The sequence below is a fragment of the Aethalodelphis obliquidens genome, unplaced genomic scaffold (genome assembly GCF_003676395.1).
Source record: "Aethalodelphis obliquidens isolate GAN/ISIS:26980383/991018 unplaced genomic scaffold, ASM367639v1 scaffold68, whole genome shotgun sequence".
NCBI lineage: Eukaryota > Metazoa > Chordata > Mammalia > Artiodactyla > Delphinidae > Aethalodelphis > Aethalodelphis obliquidens.
This window is the reverse complement of record NW_020838012.1, coordinates 8,797,053-8,818,623: the sequence shown is the minus strand read 5'-3', so window position 1 is coordinate 8,818,623 and position 21,571 is coordinate 8,797,053. Positions and strand designations below refer to the sequence as shown.

The window sequence follows — 21,571 nt, the reverse complement described above, 5'->3', positions numbered from 1 at the left end:
TGTGGACACCATGTATAGTTCTTTGACTTTCCTGATCTTTAGCCTCTGATCATTTTTTGTACCCAGTACTGGAAAAGGTAAACTCTTCTGGTTGTAATGTGTGATCCGTTTGTCATTTCAGGACATTTTTGAGATCTAGTTAACATTCTTTACTCTCAATTTTCTTCGTAAACATATAATTGTTTTATAGAAGTTTGCAAATGTTAATGGGATTATTCTACTTTCTTTAGAGTTACTGTTCTGTGCTCCGCATAAATCTTTCAGAAGCTGGAATATTTTAAGTTTGTCCCACTATTACCTCATTTTCATTCTCATTTACATTAGTTAAGTAAGAGAGAGGCCTCTGAGACCTTTCTCTTCAATATATTCCCAAAGGAATATATATAAGAACCTCAACATATCACATTTGTAGTGTAGGTTTTTAAAAAAATGGAGTGAGTGGGGGACCGTTGTTGAAGAGTGAAAATAGATTTGAAACTTTTCTTTACGTTTAATTTGATTGTCTGTGTTTAACTTATTTGAAGAAGTAGCCCAGTGGGTTTGAGATTTTCCTATGTGGACCCCAGACTTTTCTACCACTGTCGTATTTAGTGCTTGTGTTGCTTCAGAGCTCTATAACTGTTCAGTGTCTGAGTTACATGATGGTGATCATCTGGGGATGGAGTACTTTCTGTTAAAGAGAATCATTGTTGTTAGTTCCCAAAGGGCAAAATGCCATAATCCTGTGAAATGGTTCCTCTGGCTGTTTAGATTTGGGTTTAATTTTCATTGGTAGAAATTTTTAATCATGTGAAAATCAGTATGCATGTGTAATGAATACTATTTGCTGATCTTTCCCCTCCTACTTATCAAGTCTTTAGCAATAAAACCCGAGGTAGTTTCTTTAAAGTATTAATGGTAAGTAGACTTTTCTTAGCAGCACTTTATGTTTTGTCTTAATTTTTAATGTAGAAGACCTTGAAGCAGTTCTCAGAATTAGAGCTACGTTGTCTTTTTCTGCATGAATTAATCATTTAGTAGTATGGTGGGAAACCTGTAGTGTTTTTTTTTTAATTTATATAGATAACACGCAATATAAGGAGTTAGCAGATTTTTTTGTATAGTAGTTGATTGACAAAACTAATTAGAGCTAACCCCATTCTTAAAATTAATGCCACACATAATTGGAGTGATTCAAAGAGAAGAAAAGCAGTAATTTGAACCACAGTGCATACTTTCAAAAATAACATTGCTAGTGATTATCTTAGCAAGCACCCCTAGCTGTATCAATGGACTAGGTCTATCATAAATTAATTTTTGGTTGTCTAGTATGCTTTTAACTTATCTCTAATATCTTATAAATGAAAATTCTGTTATGTCGTTGATATCACATTAGTATTTGATGAGCCTTGCTAACTCACAAGTTTGGTTGTATCAGTGATGTGCTACATTCCAACTGTTAAAACTTTTCACAACTTTTTAGTGCCTCTGAATCCACCTTCATTCAGTGGCAGAAAATGGGTCCCGTAAGAGCTAGAACATAATATGATACAGAGCCAGAGGCTGGCAAATTTTTACTGTAAAGGGCCAAGCAGTAAATATTTTTGGGTTCGTTGGTCATAAAGTCAGTTACTTAAGTCTGTCATTGTAGCATGAAAGCATTCACAGACAGTATGTAAACAAATGAACATGGGTGTGTTCTAGTGTTGCCAACTTTTGGTATAGAGCAGTGGGTCTTAATCATGGCTGCATGTTGGCATTAATTGGGAACTTTACAGGCCACCATGATTCTTGGATCTCTCTGCTAGGGATATAGATTTAATTGGTCTGGGATGTGGCCTGGTTGTTGAAACTTTTATAAACTCTGCAGGTGATTCTGTTGTGAACCAAGGTTGAAATCTGCTGATGTAGAGGAAAGCCCAAATTGAATCAGGATTGGGAAGTGAGCTCTGCCACTTATATGTTACCATAATCAAATTAAGCTAAACTCGTGCCCTCGGTTTCCTCTTCTTTAGAATATGCTATTTATTTTATAGGGTTATTATGAAAAATGACAAATATAAAAACATAGCTCGCATGGTCATCTTAGTCCCCCTTACAGACTATTGAGATTATTTAAAATCAGTTTTCCAGTGCAGTGTACTTTCTACCAAATTCTAGATAGGTGGTCTTATTATAGCCTCAGCCTGACCTTTTGTTTTAATACTTAGAATACTTTTTGAAGCAGCCTGTTCCAGGGTTAAAATGAATATCATTATTAGGAAGTTACTTTATATTGAGCTAAAATTTGCTTCTCTTTAACTCCTAATTCTGCCATTTTTAGTAGTATAATCTGAGCCTAACCTCTAATCTCTCTAATCAACCTGATAACCCTTCAGATATTAACATTTGAAAAATTCCCCTGAAGTCCCCTTCTTCTAGGCTAAGTGCTGTACCTCCCACCTTGTGAATGCCAAACCCTTTTACACCCTTCTTAACAGCCATAGACAGTTTGTTTCACCCTGAAATTTTGATGCACAGAATTGACTAGAACTCTCCAGGCAAATTCTGACCAGTAAAGAACACAGTGGGTCTGTATTTACCAAGGTTAAGGCCTTTCTCAAGGTCATTCAGTTAGTAAAAATAGAGGCAGGTTCCATGTTTAGGACTGTCTGGCATTAGAAGCTTGGCAGTTAATAAACTATAGTGACCCAGTCTTAAAAAATGAGGCCCATTTTAAAATTTGTAACATTTTAATGAATTCCACATTAATGGTTATACTTTTTTTCATTTTCACTTATTGAAAAAATAGTGAAATTTTTCGGTGAAATAAATGCTTTTAAACGTACTTAAAATTCTATACCTAAACATGTGAAAAGTCGTGGTGAATTATCCATTTAGTCTATAAGCAGTGCTTGGCATATTTGGATTTGTGGGTCTCTTGTAGGAACTGTGACTTCCCAGATTCTTAAGCCTACTATTTGTAAATCACAGCTCTAAATACTGTTGTCTTCTTGTCATATAATGTCGAAGGTGGTGTTTGGATGCCTCATAAAGAAATATAATTGAGATACTGAGATAGGAAGGTTTATCAGGGATTGTATTCAGATGGTATTTTTTTTAATCTTAAAGAAGCTAGTATACCTATTATTTGACTCACTACTGGGATTCCCTTCAAATCATTTTTGATAATATGAAGATATTTGGAAGTGGAACTCCAGAAAAGTTAGAAACTTCTGTCTTTTTTACTGTCTTATTGGGGTTTATTGGATAATTAAAACTGTTAGGAAAAACAGTTCTGGGTAATAAAATAGGAAAAAAAGGAGTCATTTAATGAGTTCCTTTGATAATGTAAAAATTTCAAAACCTCATCTTCCTGATTTACAGCCAGAAAACAAGTTTCAGCCAAATAAATAAAGTACATGTAAATCTTAAGATTAGAAATTAAATTGTAGGGGCAAAAATAACTAATGCCTACATTATTTTACACAGTGTGTTCATCTGTACTGTTAGAACAAGTCAGGTATGTTAATCCCATCTTTGATCTACTCTGGACTCATGGAACATTGGGTTTTCTGAATCTGTATTTTTGCATTAATTGTGCCAGTCACACTGGCAAGTTGCCCCATTGTAAATAACTGTACTCTGTACGTAGTACATTTTATATCTGCATGCAGTACATACCTCATTTTGAACAAAGATTTTGAATGACTGACAAGAAACAAATTATCAAAATACAAATAAAATATAGCAATAAAGAAGTGTGCTAGCCAAGGGTGTTAATATGGTTAGCCTAATTAAAATTGCTTTTTGTTGGTTCTAAGATGATAAGAAACCCTTCAAAGTGAGGAAACGTACCAGTTCTGTGGGATGACAAACTTTTCTGGTACTGAATTCTGAAAGGAATTTCTCCAGTGGGGTTTTGTATAGTTGACACTAAGTAGTATAATTGGCAATTTCCTCAAAAGCATTTTCTAGTAAATGCAACAGTAGATTATAGAATTAATTTTTATCTAATAAAAGCTGGTAAAATTTCATCTAGATAATTGAATTTTTCATGATGCCGTACAAATACTCAGATGCAAGGTGGTTTTAGTTGATCAAAGGATATAATTTAGGGTTCTTTTAAACAATCTAAAAGTTCCTTTCTCTCATCTGTACTTTGGATAGGAAAACAGCTTTGTGGCATTTGTGAATTTTTATTAATTCCTACAAGTAGAGTTGAATTGAGGTTTAAGCTTTAACATCTTTAATTTGTGTAATTGTCTATTGGTTAAAAAGCATTTAATTCGAGTATTTAGAAAACAACTTTGAGAAAAGAATGCTCAAATTATATATCTTTAAGATATCCTAATGAGTCATACTTGAAGTAGTGAATTACCAGCACTTACGCCCTTCTATATTTGGGGTGATAATTGATACGTGGCATCACTTTCAGATGTTGCAGAATCTTGAAATGCTTTCTTAAATGATCTTTTTTTTTTAAATTTAAACATTTTTACAACTTTGAAAATTGGCCATCTGATTTGAGATTTTCCAATATTTTGGCCATGCCATATAAAGTTACTGTATGAACTACTTAAAATGTTTCCACTTAACTTGGCTTGAGTTTATCACACATAATATGTCTAATTAGAAGGAAAGAAAATTTCATAATTATGAAATCTTGGAGGCTATAAATCAAAGCTTTTAAAAATCATTTTGGCAACAAAACCTGATAATCAATTGGCAGCAAAACCGCCTATTTATATTTTTTACTTATTTCCTAAAATGTGAATATCCATATGTTTTGCAGAAATACCGTTTTGATTACAGGTTGCTACCCTACATCCACTGGGGGTGTTGTAGTTATTACTTGCCTAAAATCTGAAAATTTATGCATTGTACATCTTAACCCAAGTGTTTTACATAACAGGTTTATGGACCTGGATTAGTTCTTTCTTCTTAAGGGATTCCAGATGTACTGCTCTACGTTACAGGCATCCTTTTGGTTGAGTATGTTACAAAGGATGAACTACAAGTGATTTAAGGTCATTTTTCTCTAGAAACTGTTACATTTGGGTATTAAATGGTAGTTTGAAGGCCTGAGGCTCATTTTAAAAAATGAATGTCCACCACTAGCTAATGGACTGCAAAATATACTAATATATAAGACTCCTCAATATTTAATCTTAAAAGGATGATAATAGGTAACTATATGGTAATAGGAGTATTCTGCCATCTGTTTTTTCCTTCTCCTTTACTTTCCTCTGCCTTGTGTTCCTTTCCCTTCCCTGTCTGCCGTATCTGATCCAAGAGATGGCTACACTAACGATCATTCTCTTCAAGTTATAAGCCTTAAAGAAATAGAATTTGTGTGGCCAGACTAAAGCTGTGTGTTGAAGAAGCCTTGTGTGGATCAGTTATAAAAGCATTTTTGTGACTTCTATCTGTTGATGGTATTAAGTTGTCTAAACCCACCCTGTAAGTGTCAACCCCTGAAAATTTTTGTAAGACTAAATTTTTTATTTCTGATATAATATTTTGGGGTGACCAAAATATTATATTTATTATATTCTGGGGTTTAATATTCTGGGGTGACCAGAAATTTTATCTTATAACCACATATTATTACTTTTCTGGGACTCCAAACTTTCCACATCATAAGAGTAAATTTGGTAATAAAATTTTTATTTAAATCCGCAAGAAACTGAGCAACAGGTCAGGTCATATTGCTGTCAAGATTGAGAATTTGTTCACAGTAGGATGGCTGTGGGGTAGAAACATACCAGTGCAGTGTGATAAATGTTAAAATCAGAAGTATGGCAGAGGGTGCAATGGGGGAGGTTCCTGACTGCTCATAAGAGTTGGAGAAAGCTTCATAGATTTGGATCTTGTATTATATAGGAGTTTGCCAGGAGAGGGTGCAAGGTGGCAAGAAATTGGAGTAAGTGGGTGAAAGAATAGAAAGGGCAGTGTCGTAGGGGTAGATGAGGTTGGGTCAAACATTAGGGCCAGATTGTAATTCTCTGTTTGACATGGTAATAAATTGTGAATTTTATTTTACGGACTCTGAGGCAGTGAGAGGTTTTAAATTAGAGATCCGAGCTGTATATATTTGCCTTTAACACAAAGGCATTTGGAGGGTGTTGTTCATGAATTGGAGTGGGGAGTGTCCCAGGGAGACCTGTTAAGGCCCAGTCATGGAAGAAATAACAGCCTTGTTTGAATAGAAGCGAAGAAGAAACAGTAGAGCCTAGTCTGTCATTTGAATCATCGAGTTTGGGGGTAAAGGGAAACTGCTATTTGTTGAGTCTCTAGGCTGCTATAGAACTGTCAAGGGTGCTTTGTATAATTCATTTGCAACTGAATTTACTCTCCACTGAAAGGGGAAAAAAAACTCGAACACAGTGAATGAAGAGAAAAAAATCTATAACTGTTTATGAAAAAAAATCAGATTTAGTTTTCTGAAACTGTCTTCAGAGAAGAGAAATTTGTTGCTAGTATACATTTACATGAAAACAAAAGTTGAATAGACCTTACTGAGTTTTTGTAGGATGGAGTTGTAGTTATTTCTAGAACCTTGATTTCTGATGTCTTCTCTCATATTTCATTCTTTTAAAGAATATTTGTGTTTTAAGAAAATCTGGATTAGTCTGCACCTGCCTTATGTTTGGAATTTTGGGAACCAAAAGCAAACGGTCAGGGAGACCTCCTTCCCAACCTAGCTTTGTTTAGCACTTACAGGCAGGTGCTGTACTAAGCACCAGATGCTTTGGAAGTGATGCTAGCCCAGTGTGGTCCAAGAGAAACCTATAGCCACATGCACCAAGATTAAACTCATTTAAGGACATCATGATTTATGTTGCACTTTATAATTAATGCAATATTTTTATTTACTAATGTTATTTTTCATAGCAACTTTGTGAAGTGGATAAATATTGCTACTCTTTCCTTGTGAAGAAAATCAAGTTATGATTGTTATAAATTTGGGAGAAGGTAGAGACTGAGATTTACACCATTCTTTTTTCATCTCATTCTCTTTGCATTGCTTGGTAATCAGGTTTTTAAAAAACCCATGAATAAGATGTCATTTTTTTAAAGAATGCAATTCATGGTTAATCAGAGAAGTATAAAAAAGTGCATTCTAAGGAGGAAGTTGCTTTGAAGATAGACAAAAATGTATTAGTTAAAGAACAATGACAGCTAATAACTAGGTACACTTAAAATTTTGGAGGTGCTTTTATTAAAGAGGTTAATAAAGTGAAGGCTGGTTTGGCACAGAGCGTAGGTAGTTTTGTTTTTGCGCATTTAGCAGTAGATATCAAGTATCACTAGGAAAGTAAGTTTAAGATGTTTATACTTCTGCACTCTCATTTCCAGCATTGCAGATTGTACTTTTTTTTTTTAATTGCCTGGTTAGTGCCAGGTTTGGTGCTCCTGTTGTCAGGAGGCAGTGTAATACAGTTAACAAACAGTGCAGCACTCTGCACTAGCTTTAGTTTCCTCTTAAAGGTTGAGGATAAGAATATTCGTAACTATATAAATATGTAGTGAAATTTAAATGAGATTGCATGTACAAAAGGACTTTATAAAACCTGTTTTTTTTTCCTTAGGGAAGATGTCAGCTATTATCTGTTCACTGAAGAAAATACGTTTGTAAAAATAGAAGAAATTGCACGTGGCTTAGCATTTAGCTCTGATTATTTGAATGGTATTACATAGTGTACATTTACTTCCTATTATCTTATAAAACTAATGTTTTAATAGCTCTTCAAAAAAGGTCTTTCGTTGTTTGCAAAGAGGTCTCAGCCCTTTTTGCTAAGTTTACATTAAGAGAAAGATTTCCATAGGAAGGTTATGAATGTCACAAAAGCAAAGTATATTAGAGTTTATTTTTTAATCCTATATTTTTTTGAGAAAAAGATGATGACCAAGAGTTACTGGTGAAGCAGAATATATATATTTTTAATTAATTAATTTATTTATGGCTGCATTGGGTCTTCATTGCAGCATGTGAGTTTCTCATTGCGGTGGCTTCTCTTGTTGCAGAGCATAGGCTCTAGGCACACGGGCTTCAGTGGTTGTGGCTCACGGGCTCTAGAGCACAGGCTCGGTAGTTGTGATGCATGGGCTTAGTTGCTCCAGGACATGTGGGATCTTCCCGGACCAGGGCTCGAACCCGTGTCCCCTGCATTGGCAGGTGGAATCTTAACCACTGCGCCATCAGGGAAGTCCCAGAATATATTCTTGTATCAAATGATTGGTTGGTTTCCTGGCTTCTATCTTACTCACATCAACTCAGCTGATTAAAAATAAGTTGCTAGGTGGGTTGGCTGATTTCAAATAAGGTACAGCAGTGATATGATGTACTGATTCCTAAGTTAAGCATGGTTTTTGAAAGCTGTTGTCAACCTGGACAAGCTCATCTATTTTAAGATTTATTTTTGGTATCAAGAACCAAGTAGTTGGTACCTTTCAAATGGGTTTTAACATCTGTAGTATGGATATGATTTTGTTATTGTACACAGAAAGAATACATTTGCCATCTATTAAGGTTTTAGGTTGACGTATTCTCTATTAGTGTCCATGTAGCATTAAAGATCACAAATTAAATCCTAATACTTGAAAGCCTTGAACAAATCACTATAGAATATTACGTAAATAGAAACACTCTGTATTTACAAACCTGCTTGGCAGAATTTTAAGAAGTGCCCTCAGAACAGACTGTACACTTTAGAATAAGATGCTGGGGAAAGGGACATTTTTTAAATAGTGATTTAAATTTTACTTTTTGATTATTGAAATACATTTAACTTTTCATAGGAAAGCAAAGCCACTAAATTTCAATTAATTAATTTTCAGTTATTCAATGTTTTAGTGTTATTATATACCAGAAAACTGAGAATTTTTTTTTTTTTTTTTTTTTTTTTTTGCTGCACCATGTGGCTTTCAGGATCTTAGTTCACTGACCAGAGATTAACCCCAAGCCATGGCAGTGAAATTGCTGGATCCTAACTATTGGACTGCCAGGGAACTCCAGAGAAATTTTTCTTCATAAGTCTAAATTAGTAACACAGGTTGTAAAGGGCAGACTACTCAAGCCAACATTTAACAACATTTGTTGAAAAGCCTTTTATTTGTCATGCATTATGATAAATACTGGGAAAATAAAATCTAGGTAGTATCCCTGCTCTCAAGGAACAGGAAAGGAGTCTGTGTCTATTTACTGTTCCTTCTGACTTCCAACCCATTTACTGTAGGCAGTAACCTCACGTTCTACTATTCTAAGTTACAGAGAAAATAAAAGCCAGTAGACATTTAGTCTTTAAGTGCCTGTCTTCAAACTTCTCTCTGTATATACTGATTGTCTTAATGCTTCTGGATCCCAGACTCCTTAGGAATCTTACAAAATTGATAATTCCTTCTTTTTGCAGTATTTCTTCAGTGTCTTCTCCCTTTCTTGGTGACTTATTCCTTTTAGTATTTAAACATGTTTGTTTATTCCATCTTAAAAAAAAACCCAGACTCTTACCCTATATCTCACTCTTGCCCTTTACAGCCACATTTCTCAGATTGTCTGTACTGTATCTCTAATTCGTCTTCCATTCACAGCACAGGCCACTCTCTCTCTTTCTACTTGCCAGCTGATCCACCAGTACCACTCTAAGATCACCAGGTGACCTCCAAGGTACTCAGTATTTATTGAATGAAATGAAAGTAATGCATACTTTAGTCTCCATCTTGAATTCTTGGTAGTATAGGATGGTGACACCAAAGATGAGTCTTGAATGGGAGGTAGAGGAGAGATTGCCTATTATAAGTGGCATTTGAAAAATGTCTTCTGAGACTTTAATTTGAGGAGTAGACAGTACCAGTGGGATGATGCTAGATTCGTAAATAGAAACCTGAATATTAGGACCTTGTATTCTAAATTAAGGAGTTTGAAGATTATCCTAAAAACTGGTGAATTGATTTTAAGTAAAGGAGCAACATGTTTTATGTTGTCGAAAGATCTTTCTGGCAATGTTGTGGGAAATGAAGAGTGAACACTGACTGTATTTTGCAGCAAGGAGACCAAGAAACTGTTGAAGTAATTCTCTGATTAATCCAGGAGAATAATGATGAGTGCCTGGATTAAGGCAGCAGTAGAGAAAAAGAAGAGATGGAACAGATTCAAGGGAAATAACAGATTGGAACCAAGAGTACTATCTCATTAGTATGCCCTTAATGCTGCTTTTCCATATTTCAGGATTAACTCTTAGGAATTACCTCTTCTCTGAAGTCTTCCTTTACTAATCTAGTATTCATTGGTCTTTTCCACTTCTGAACCAGTACAGAAACAATGTTTTATACATTTAGTGCTTAATACTAGCAGTAGCAGCTATCTTTTGGGTATCAGACACCATAACTGTAACACTTGGCTTGCATTAACTAATTAAATTTCTTTATCAAATCTCTGATATAGGTAGATGCATATGAGGAAACTGAGGCACATGCTTGTACAAATGGAGCCAGGCTCTAAAGCTCATTCTTAATCCAGTGTGCTGGTGTTCCTGTGGAGTGTGCACTTGTTCCTGTGGTTGAAAAGCATGTCTTATGTATGCTTTTGTGCCTTGTAGCGTTAAGCACATAGTAGCTATTCAGTACTTGCAGATATCCTCTGTTTAGTCTGCATAAGAAACAATTCCAAGAAAAGAGTGGTGTTCTGGGTGATGGCTATTGTGTGGTTGTAAATAACAGATTATTCTGTGTCTCCTTTTCAGATCTGGATGGTGCTCTACTCTCAGGGCCAGATTGTGATAGGAATGTGAATACAAATTTATTGGCTGAAGCTGGCTCCAGTCAAGATGGAGGTGATGCTGGTAGGTACAATAGAATTTTAGCAGGAATACCTTTAAGAGGATTTGAAGATTGGGAGGTATTTGTGTATGTGTTTATTAAGGACCTACTGCAGTTTCTTTTCCTTAAAGGAAAGTATTAGGTATAAACACTTTCAGTCTTGGGCAGCTATGTTGATTGTAGAATTTAGAAGCCTGGTAAATACAAATGGATAGGTATTTCTTGTTTGTTTGAGGGAGTCATTTATTTAGAGTTGTTAAAACTTGTGGCTTGTGGCTTTCTGCTAGTGTATAGATGGAATAAGAATGGTAACTATCAGAATGGTTGACTAATGTATTTTAATTAGCTTTGATGTAAAATAATAGTGTGGTTGATGACTATAGAAAACGTTAATTCTGAATAGTGATATTTATAACAACTACTTTGGGGGAAGTGCACATGAATACAAAGAATCCATGAATATTCCAAAGAATAATATAGGTAAATTAAAAAGGGAGAAAGCTTTCTTAACAGAAGAATTCCAAGCTAATAAACATAGAAGAATGATAGAATTGGAAAAACACCTATTTTTCAATGTCCATGGGAAATAATTCAAGGTCATCATTGGATAGTAAGCCACCATTGATGGGCTTATCCCATGATGACTGGGATAAGTTTGTTGTAATAGCATTTTGTTGTAAGTTTGTTGTAATAGCATTTTACAGTTTTGTTGTAATAGCATTTTCGTGTGGTCTCAGTATCATACCACAGGTTACTTTTATTCCCAAAGGAGAAAAGATACCTCTACAATAAAGAGATCTGATGAACATGATCATAGCCAAGTGATTAAATTTAGTATGCCTCCTGGTATGATGCACTAGCTGGCACCATCACCTATGTCTTATAGTATACTTGCCAGAAGGTTTCACTCGACTTTAATCATGAGGAGAAAAAAAGACATCTCTCCAAATCCAGCATTATGTCAATCTTTTATTATATCATTGATCCAAAAAAGAAAACAATGAAGAGGCATTTGGGGGATAGTTGGAAAGGTGAATATGTAGTCTGGGTTAAATGATAGTCTTAACAATTTTTAAAATTCTTGGATGTGATAAAGGCACTATGGTTTATATAGGAGGAAGTTCTAAAAGATGCATGCTGTGTTTAGGGGTGAAGTGATGAAGCATAGAAGTTGTTTTCAAATAGTACACAAAGGTATGTATATGTATACATAGAGCGAAAGCACATGTGACAAAACTAACATTTGTTGAAGATACATAAAAGGATATGGGATATTCAGTGATTCAGTTTCTGTAGCTTTGGAAATCTTTATAAACAATTGATGGGGACCGGGACAACTGTGCTTTTACAGAAAACTCCGGGGCTTTCGAATATACAGTGTGCACGGACCAAAATTAAGCCATAATTCTGAAGAAACTGCCTTAAGGTGGTTTTCTCCTAACTGTTGAAAAGAATTTACAAAGATTTTGAAGTTAGCAGTTTACAGATTAGATGCATTGAATTTTGAACACTTGTCTCTCGTACAGAAAATCACTAATAGTGCCAAGAGTACTTTATTGCACTTGCTTTCTTGTTTTAGAAATCTGGTTCAAGAATGGGTTTATTTAGTTTGGCATGTGAATTCAGATGTAAAATTTAAATTTGTGCACATAAACATATTCAGTGGAGGATGGTCCATATAATTTATTTCATTCTCAAAAAACAAATCCTTGATTTAGAGTCCTTTCTCTTTAGGGGACATTCTAATCCATTAATGAGTATTTGGGGGAATTCCCTGGCGGTCCAGTGGTTAGGATTCTGTGCTTCCACTGCAGGGAGCATGGGTTTAATCCCTGGTCGGGGAACTAAGATATCCTGCAAGTTGCATGGTGCAGCCAAAAAAAAAAAAATAGTATTTTTGCAACTGAGATCCCTTGTGTTACGTTTTTGTTTTTGTTTTGTTTTGTTTTGTTTTTGCGGTACGCGGGCCTCTCACCGCTGTGGCCTCTCCCGCTGCGGAGCACAGGCTCTGGATGTGCAGGCCCAGCGGCCATGGCCCACGGGTCCAGCCGCTCCGCGGCATGCGGGATCCTCCCGGACCAGGGCATGAACCCAGTCCCCTGCATCGCCAGGCGGACTCCCAACCACTGCGCCACCAGGGAAGCCCCTGTGTTACGGTTTTGACGTCAAAAAAAAAGTGCTTTCTTCTTACTTTGCCATTATGGAATAATGTACCCAGAAGATGATTAAACAGTAAGCACAATTATAGAACTGAATAACCTTAATGATCCTTCAGTTTTATGAATTGCAAAGGAAATACCTTTTTCAGTTTTCAAATGGGTGTTTTAACAGATTGTTTGAACATTAAATGTATCCTTTGCAATCCAAAACAGTTACCTGAAGTTTGCTGTTTGTGTGTTTACTTTTACTGTATATTTGTTTTCTAAATTCTTTGGCACAATTTTCTTGGGTGGGCGGGTACTGCCGTGATACTAGTCAGTTGGTACTGCCAATTCTGGGTATTTAAATTTTGGTTTGTTTGGGTTGTGGCTTTCTTTTGTTTTTGAAGTCTGTTCTTTATTTGTAACAATTGTATTTTAATTTTCTGCATCCCCTAACTCCAAAGTATCCTTTTTCTCCCTCCCACTCAAAGGCGCAATACCTTGGTTCAAGTTGCTCTTATACTTCCTAAAAGTAATTTGTACTGGTTATAAGAATCTGGAGAGATGAAAGAAGTTTGAGATGAGGCTTTCTTAATTTGAATTACCATTTTGTATTCCAGATATGGTTTTCTTACCTGGACCATGGATGCTTTTTATTGTATCTTACTGTAGGTCTAGAGAAACATTGCAAGTGTTAAAAATCTTCAATTCTGAATCTTGAGTTATCAATTCATCACTTGTTTTAGGGCTGCTCTCTTTATTCTTATGCAGTGAATAATATTTTGTTGGATATTAGCATATTTAACATGATTTATGAGGTTAGTTTTCCAAGTTTTTTGAGCAAGTAAAAAATAGTACATGTTAGCACTTTGCTAGATACATTTATTCAACAAATAATTGAATGGTGTATGTTTTGGACATTAGAAATACTGAGGTGATTAACAGGCACAGTCCTTGCTCTTAGAGCTTACTTTGTTTTGTACTGATTTGGACAAGAGCTGTGAATCATAAAACTCAAACTTTATGTAGAAATGTGAAACTGAAAATTGATGGACTTTCACAGGCTACTACTCCCAACCTTATCTCTGTCACACACACATAGATATGGTGTCTCACTTTAGGATTCTGAAACTTTACCCCAAGCAGTATTACAGTTAAATTATATAATTATGGATTCAGAGGGCTTTCCTAACATTAAGAAAAAAGTGGGTGAAGGCATTCCAAGTACAAAACAATTACAATAGTAGTAATGAATTGCAATTTTTAAATACCTTAAGACCTTTTTGTATTGTTGGGTATTGATACTTTCAATTTTTCCTTAAGAGGGAAATCTTAAGTTCTTTTAATTTTTAAAAGAGGCAGTGTATCTGGCAAGTAGATACAGGAAATTGAATTCTTAGAAAACTCATTTGGCAAGCATTGTTTTATAAAATCGTGTATATGGGAGGAAAATTATTAAATTGCTGCACGAGTGTGCTGTGCATATATCCTAGAAAGCAGTGTTCTAGGCAGGGGAAGGAGTAAGTGCAAAGGCCTTAAAGTGGGAGCCAATTTATCATGGTGGAACAGCACAGAGGCCAGTATGATTGGAATAGAGTAACCAAGGGGGTGGTTTGGAAACAAGGGCTAGATCAGGTAAGGCTTTGTAGTATATTGGAAGTCTTTGGCTTGTACTATGAGTAAGATGGTTAGTACTTGCTCTGATTTAAAGTTTTGAAAGAATCTCTGATTGCTGTTTAGAATAAACTCTAGGAAGGCAGCACAGTGTGAGCTGGGAGACAAGCAGATGGCTATTGAAGATAATCCAGAGGCAGCAGTTGATGGTTGATTGGAATAGGATGGCAGTAGTTATGGGGGATTCTGGATATCTTCACATTGCCAGAGGATTCCTGGATCCGAGGAATTACATACATATTCAAGATGGAATTAAATGCAGAGGAGATGATTCCTACTTTAGCTTGTCTGAAGATCCCCAGGCACAAATTCCCTAAGGCTCATTGAGTCTACTTTCCAGACTTTTATTTATTTAAGGGTGACATTAGAGAGGTGTTGATGAACCCCCAGATTCCCCGTTACCTTGCACCAGTGCATCTGAAACAACAAACAAGGGTCTAATAATACAAGAACTTTACATTTGTAATTACCCTATATTTATATTCTTCATCCTTAGCCCATTTCTTCTCTACTGATAGGAGACGATCCCATTCCACAGCTGGGTTTCCCATTCCACAGCTGCTACTGGTCTTAAGTGATAGTATAGTTAGAAACAGCAGCTATTTAAAAGGGTAGTTTCATGTGGGCTCCAAATACCATTAAATAGTATTTTTATTTTACTGATTTTTTTTTCTGTGGTTGAATTATATTTTAAACTTTAGTTTGTTTTCTATTCTAATAGCCTGCCAACAAGGATATTATAAATTGGGATAATAAGGTATGAGGCCATCTCAGTTTTAGACTAAAATATAGTTTTAATTCAGCTATTTTATATTAAGCTGTTCTATCATAAAATATAGATTTTTTTAATCCTCATAAGAGACAGATCTTAATTACCATCATTACATCAGGATCACTTCAATTGTTTTAGGTCCTTCACATGATTTCAAGTATGGCCTGATGCCTGGCCCTTCAAGCGATTTCAAGTATGGATTGCTACCAGGTACTTCAAATGATTTCAAGTATGGATTGATACCAGGTGCTTCTAACGATTTCAAGTATGGATTATTGCCTGAATCTTGGCCAAAACAAGAAACTTGGGAAAATGGCAAGTATTAGTCAAACATCTATAGAATTTAATACTTTTTATCAATTAAAAGCTTCCACATTCTGGGTTCTAAAAAACTCAGATAGTAGTAGCCCTATAATGATCCCTGTTCTCAAGAATAGACAAGCTTTTGATAGCAGTTTTCTGTTTAATATATAATAAGTGCTTTTTTTGTTTGTTTTTTAATTCTCAAAGGTGAATCATCTCTAATCATGAACAAGTTAAAATGCCCTCATTGTAGCTATGTAGCCAAATACAGACGAACACTAAAAAGGCATTTGCTCATTCATACGGGAGTCAGATCATTTAGCTGTGATATTTGTGGGAAACTGTTTACTCGCAGAGAACATGTAAAAAGACATTCCCTGGTAAGTAACTTTAAATGTAAATGATCTTTGAGATAAACTATATTTGTGTCAATGAAGCTTAAGATATTTTAACACTATTACCTGCAAATTTAAGGAAGGTAGATTATTAAGTAAATTGCTTTAAACAGTGAATGTGATTTATGAACCAGTACTGAACTTCATACAGAAAGATGATGTATTTACTCATTGTTAAATGGGAGGTTTAATTTGAATGGTTCAAATGTATTATATTGTCTGTACTATCCTTACATTGGATTTTTCCCCCTTCAATTAGGTGCATAAAAAGGATAAAAAATACAAATGTATGGTGTGTAAGAAGATCTTCATGTTAGCAGCCAGTGTTGGAATAAGACATGGATCTCGACGCTATGGTGTTTGTGTAGACTGTGCAGATAAATCACAACCAGGAGGGCAAGAAGGTGTAGATCAGGGACAGGATACAGATTTCCCTCGGGATGAAGAATATGAGGGGAACGGAGGTGGAGAAGCTGATGAAGAGCTGGCTGATGATGGAGAAGATCAGAATGATGCATCTCGATGGGATGAGTCCGGAGATGTTTGTATGTCTCTAGATGACTAACTGACCTACTATACTCCTCAAGGATGCTGCATTTGGACATAATATGAATCAACAATTTGAACTGTTGAACTTGAAGGCTTGCAAAATATGGTACATGCTGGATGGTAGTTATGTTGCTGTGAAAACTGTAGGGTCAAAGCCTTATAGCAAAAAAAATTTTTTTTTATATTTGCACAGGACTGTACAGCAGACAACCTTGTGGTTGGATTACATGGAGTCCACACATCTTCAGTCAGTTATCAAAGTAAAAATATTTTTTATTTATAGGATATACAGTAACTATTTGGGTCCTATGGAAATATAGTACCTGTTCTTAAAAAAGCTTACATTCATGTGCCACTTTAACATGAATTAAGAAAATCCATTATTAAGAGTACAGTGACAGCTGACCTAATTACTCTGTCCATCAAACCACTCAGGCTAGTTTGTACTAGTAGAGTTTTGTTTCTATTTTTATTTTTATTAATTTTATTTTTTTTAATACAGATGTTCAGTGAGGGGCCTTTTCAACCCCATTGGTTCTACTTTTCTGTATTTTCCATTTTAATTTGCTTCATAACTTAAACCAAGTCTCTTCTAGTCTTAGCTATTATTTCTCAATTTTGTGCTGATGGGCATGTTTATACGAACTGGAGAGGTAATTTATTGGAATGAACTAACTGACTTCCTCCATTCCCCTTTTCCTTTTTGACATGAATTATACTACTTTACAAATGAAGAATGATGTTGCAAAGTACCATGGTGAGGTTGACAAATACCACTAAAATGATTATGATTTAGAAGTAACTTTCTCCTGCTGCTCTAATCTGATAAATGGTTACTATATGACGTTTTCTGACAAGGCATTCGGTTTTGGGTATCTGTTACTTTGGCACTACTCTTGTTTGCTTCTTTTTATTTTTGCCAGTGTACTATACCTCAGTCCTATTTGAAAAGACAAATCTAATCGAAAGAAAAGTCATAGATAAAATGATTTGTTTTATAATTTATCCTTCATGTCCAGTTTTGGTTAGCTTGTTATGCAATATAAGTGAAATATCAGGTTTTTACTCCTGTGCCCTTTTTATCATTAAAATTAACACAAAAAGTGCATTCTCTTTTGTTTCATACTTACTGGGGTATTCAGTGTTTGAAATTATGATAGATAATTTAGTTAATTTATTTTTCATTTCCTCGAAGTCACTACATCTTGATATATATATATATAGTCTTTCTAGTAGTCACCATGATTCAACAATCTGCAAAAATCTTACAAATAAAGCATTGAGAGGCTTTACAATTTTTATTCTGTTAACTAAATTCTTCAGGGTACAAGGGGGTGATGTGTTAAGTTGAAATTGCCAGACTTGTTTAGCCTGATGACAGATGAATTAGCTGATTGACTCACAGCAGCATTTCACGTAATTGATATTAACATGCACAACATTTATCAGGAACATATTGTATATTATATAAGATTGAGGGATATCATATTTTCAGCTTTCTTTTAAATAGAAATTGAGTATATTTTCCTATTTTATATCAGGTAACTAAATTATGCTAGTCGTGTGGAGAAAATTGCAAAGTACACTTTGGCAGACATAATCCTTTTGGTGCTCCATCCCATCAAAGTTGAAAAGATGATAGGTTTTTTAAGAGACAGCCTTTCTTACTGTCTCTGATTTCAGTAGAAAAATGGTTTAATGTTAGACACTGATGCTTCTGCTTGGATAAATCAAAGAAAGATACAGTACAGTTACATGGTTAGATGCATCATTTGTCACCTAAACTTTATCATAGTTTCTACAAAACTGAAAAACCGACATGGATAGTTTTGGTTTGACTTTTGTTTAAGACTGAAGAGTACATCTTTTTCTCAATGTTCTAGACAAATGAGTAAAATGTAATTCTGGTTGGGTCCAAAGTAGACGTTAGTTGGGCAAAGATACTATGAATGGAGAAGTATTTTAAACGTAAAATGTTCTGCTTTGTGAATATGTAAGTATAGTATAAAGATTTCTTTCATCCCATTTATCCCTCTCCTTTAAAATAAACCATAGTTTACAATTGGTAGATCTGTCTATATATAAATATATATTAAAGAGAAAAGATATATATCTAAAAATCACCTAAGTCTGCTTTATTAGATTCACTTAAGTGAACTACAGTTCACTTATTGCATAGAAACTGGACTTGGCTTTACATTCTTAATGTACTTTTACTTTTCCTTAAGATATGAACTTACTCTCTTTAAACTGAATTTTCTTTTACTACTTAAATCATTTATGTATATCTGGTAAATTATGACCAAATTTTTGTTAGATTGCATACAGTAAATTGAAATACACTCTTGGTACACTACGGGATTGTTGTGCTTTTGTTTTGGTTTTAGTTGGAAACAAGGTTTGATGTAGATGGCTTGTTACTGTTAATTTAAAATATTCTATAATTATTGTCCATTACCTTTTATGTTGTGTTGTGACAGATTTGGCTATATTTTTAGTCAACTGAAATATACTTTAAGAGTTTGTTTTTAGAAAGGTAATCCAAAGGAAAAATGTTTATACTCTTGAATATATTAGCCTCAGCCTATATAAAAATTTCGTCTTTAAAGTAAACATTTTACCAGAAACAGAATTGACAGATTTTTCTACTTGCTGACTGCCTAACTTATTTTGTTTCATGATCTCGAGGGGACTGCCTTTTCCCTTCCAGATCTTTTTAAAAAAAATAGTTTAGTACTAAGGTATACTACTGGATGTTTCTATTTTTTTAAGTATATTCTTTTTCTGACTTACAGTACAATTTCAGGAAGTTGATAGATACTAAGAACTTATGATTGGTCTCAGAGAGGTAACAATGGAACACTCAAAATTTTGTCTGTGGAGCCCTGGCGGAATTATGTGTTACGCATTTGCTGAATTTTTCTCTTGTAACTTATATTTTAAATGAAAAATATTTTAGAGCTTTTATTTAATGAAGAGGAAGAGTATAAACTGTTCATTTCCTGTTCATTTTGTAGTAACAGACCCTCATAAATCAAGATCATGTGTTCTTTCTTACGAGTCTCAGAGACAGTTACTTCATACGGTCCCTGATTTTTCATTGTTATTGGCCCTCATTTTTCATATTCACTAGATATTTTGCTAAATTTTAACACCATAGCAATTAAGAGCTAAAAAAAAAACATTATAGGAAGGGGAAACTGAACAGTAATGAGTAGCTTTGAAATTTGGGGGGAAAACATGAGCTGGTTTTGGTAGAGCCATCCTGATGAAGGAAGAGTGAGATGAAGGAGTTAATTCATGTAAAGCGCTTAGAACACTGCCTGGTGCATAATAGGGGCATGACACATCTTAGTTGTTTAATAATACATGGAAAACCAAGACGAAAAGAAGTGGGGAAAGGGGTGGAGAATAGGGAGAAAATAGGGAATGAAAAGATCGGGGCTTAGAAATTTGTAGTAATACAATGTGCTGTAAAAGGCCTGAAGATGACTGGAGTAGTATAATAGGGGAAAGTGTGATGGAAGATGGGTCTTAAAAATCATAAAATTTAAAACCAGTAAGTTTTATTTATGTTTTTAGGATGTTAACATAGGATGAAAAAGTTACTTTTCTGAATAATTCCAAAAGCTAGCATTTTTTTTAGTGCCTGCACATGCCATGCGCTTTACATTATCTTATCAAATTCCCTATAAGTAGGTGCTATTGTCTCCATTTTATAGAAGAGGAAAGGCTCCATTGAAATTTGCTTAATTTAATTTGACTCATGTAACACAGTTACTAAGTGGTAGAGCTGGATTTGGACCAGGTCTGATTCTGAAGCCCATGCTCTTTTTAGGGGGCTCTATTGCCCCAACTTTTGTAGGATTTTAGCTCTTGTAAAGGGGTCTGTCTGTGGAGACATCTTTTCCCTGTGAAACAGCTATGTTAGCAATTTGAATGTCTAATCCTTCCTCCCCCAAATATCCTTAATACTTTTTCCTCCTAGTACAGCAATTGTTGTATCACATGATTATAAACAAGATACCCAACCTCAGTGTAGCACATGCTGTTAATTGGCTATAGCATTTTCATTTTTAAAAGGATTTTTAACTGAAGAACTAGATGTGAACCCCAGTTTTTGTGCCGTTCAGTCACCCGGATCCTTAAACTTAACTATGGTACATAATATACATGCTTAGAACTAACAGGTGTTTTTTCTTAGTCACTTTAGGATTTTAAATGGAAAGGTTTTTTTTTTTCTTGCTGTATCCCTACTTTTCAAGTGAAGTTGAACTGTTCAAGGTAGTTTAAAACGTATTAGGGATAAGCACACTTTAAAAGATGTTTTCTAGCTCTGAATTTTATGACATTGGGTACTTAAAATTTGGAATATGCTGGCTATTGAGAACAAAATTTTGGGTTTAGGAGAGGGATGGTTGAGGCCATTATGAAATGGGAGAATCAGCATTTTAAACACTGTAAACATAAAAGAACACTTTCTTCTGCCTGCTGTTTGTAAAAGCTCTTTGGGAAGATCTTTTACGAAGACCAATTTTTTAATGTAATTTACCTACCTAGTATAAGTGTCCTAAGACATGTATGTAAACTTCCACAACTGTTTTGTCTGTGTATTTAGAAAATACACAAGAATCTTTATCAAACCTAAAAATATAAACTTGTGAGCACTGAACTGCTTCTGGCTTTGTGAATTTTGTTGACTCTGACATTTAATTCAGATTTCCTTGCTTTTAACGTATACTAACTTAGACTAATTGGGGTCGGGAACACCTTTGTAAATTTTGATTTATGTATAATTCAGATACCTCTGGACTTAAGGTTTACAAGTTTGACTTGCAGACTATTAAGGGTTTTTTGGTTTGTCTCTTTTTATGTGAAGTGCATAAAAGACCCAAACTACCTCCTAGTAATGCTTGGAGAGCTGCTTTAATTAATAGCAGTGATTTGTAATCCGCATA

The 21,571-nt window shown here is 34.8% G+C and overlaps 1 protein-coding gene across 2 annotated transcripts in view; it reads left to right on the top strand.

Annotated features, from left to right (window-relative positions):
• ZBTB10 (zinc finger and BTB domain containing 10) overlaps positions 1-21,285 on the top strand; it is a 35,909-nt gene extending 14,624 nt beyond the window's left edge. For both annotated transcript variants that reach the window (XM_027089741.1, XM_027089739.1), the window contains exons 3-6: positions 10,704-10,802; positions 15,505-15,681; positions 15,877-16,049; positions 16,324-21,285. In XM_027089741.1, the coding sequence (XP_026945542.1) occupies positions 10,704-10,802; positions 15,505-15,681; positions 15,877-16,049; positions 16,324-16,629 (755 nt within the window). In that variant the 3' untranslated portion in view covers positions 16,630-21,285. The remainder of the gene's footprint in view (positions 1-10,703; positions 10,803-15,504; positions 15,682-15,876; positions 16,050-16,323) is intronic.
• The last annotated feature ends 286 nt before the right edge of the window (positions 21,286-21,571 follow it).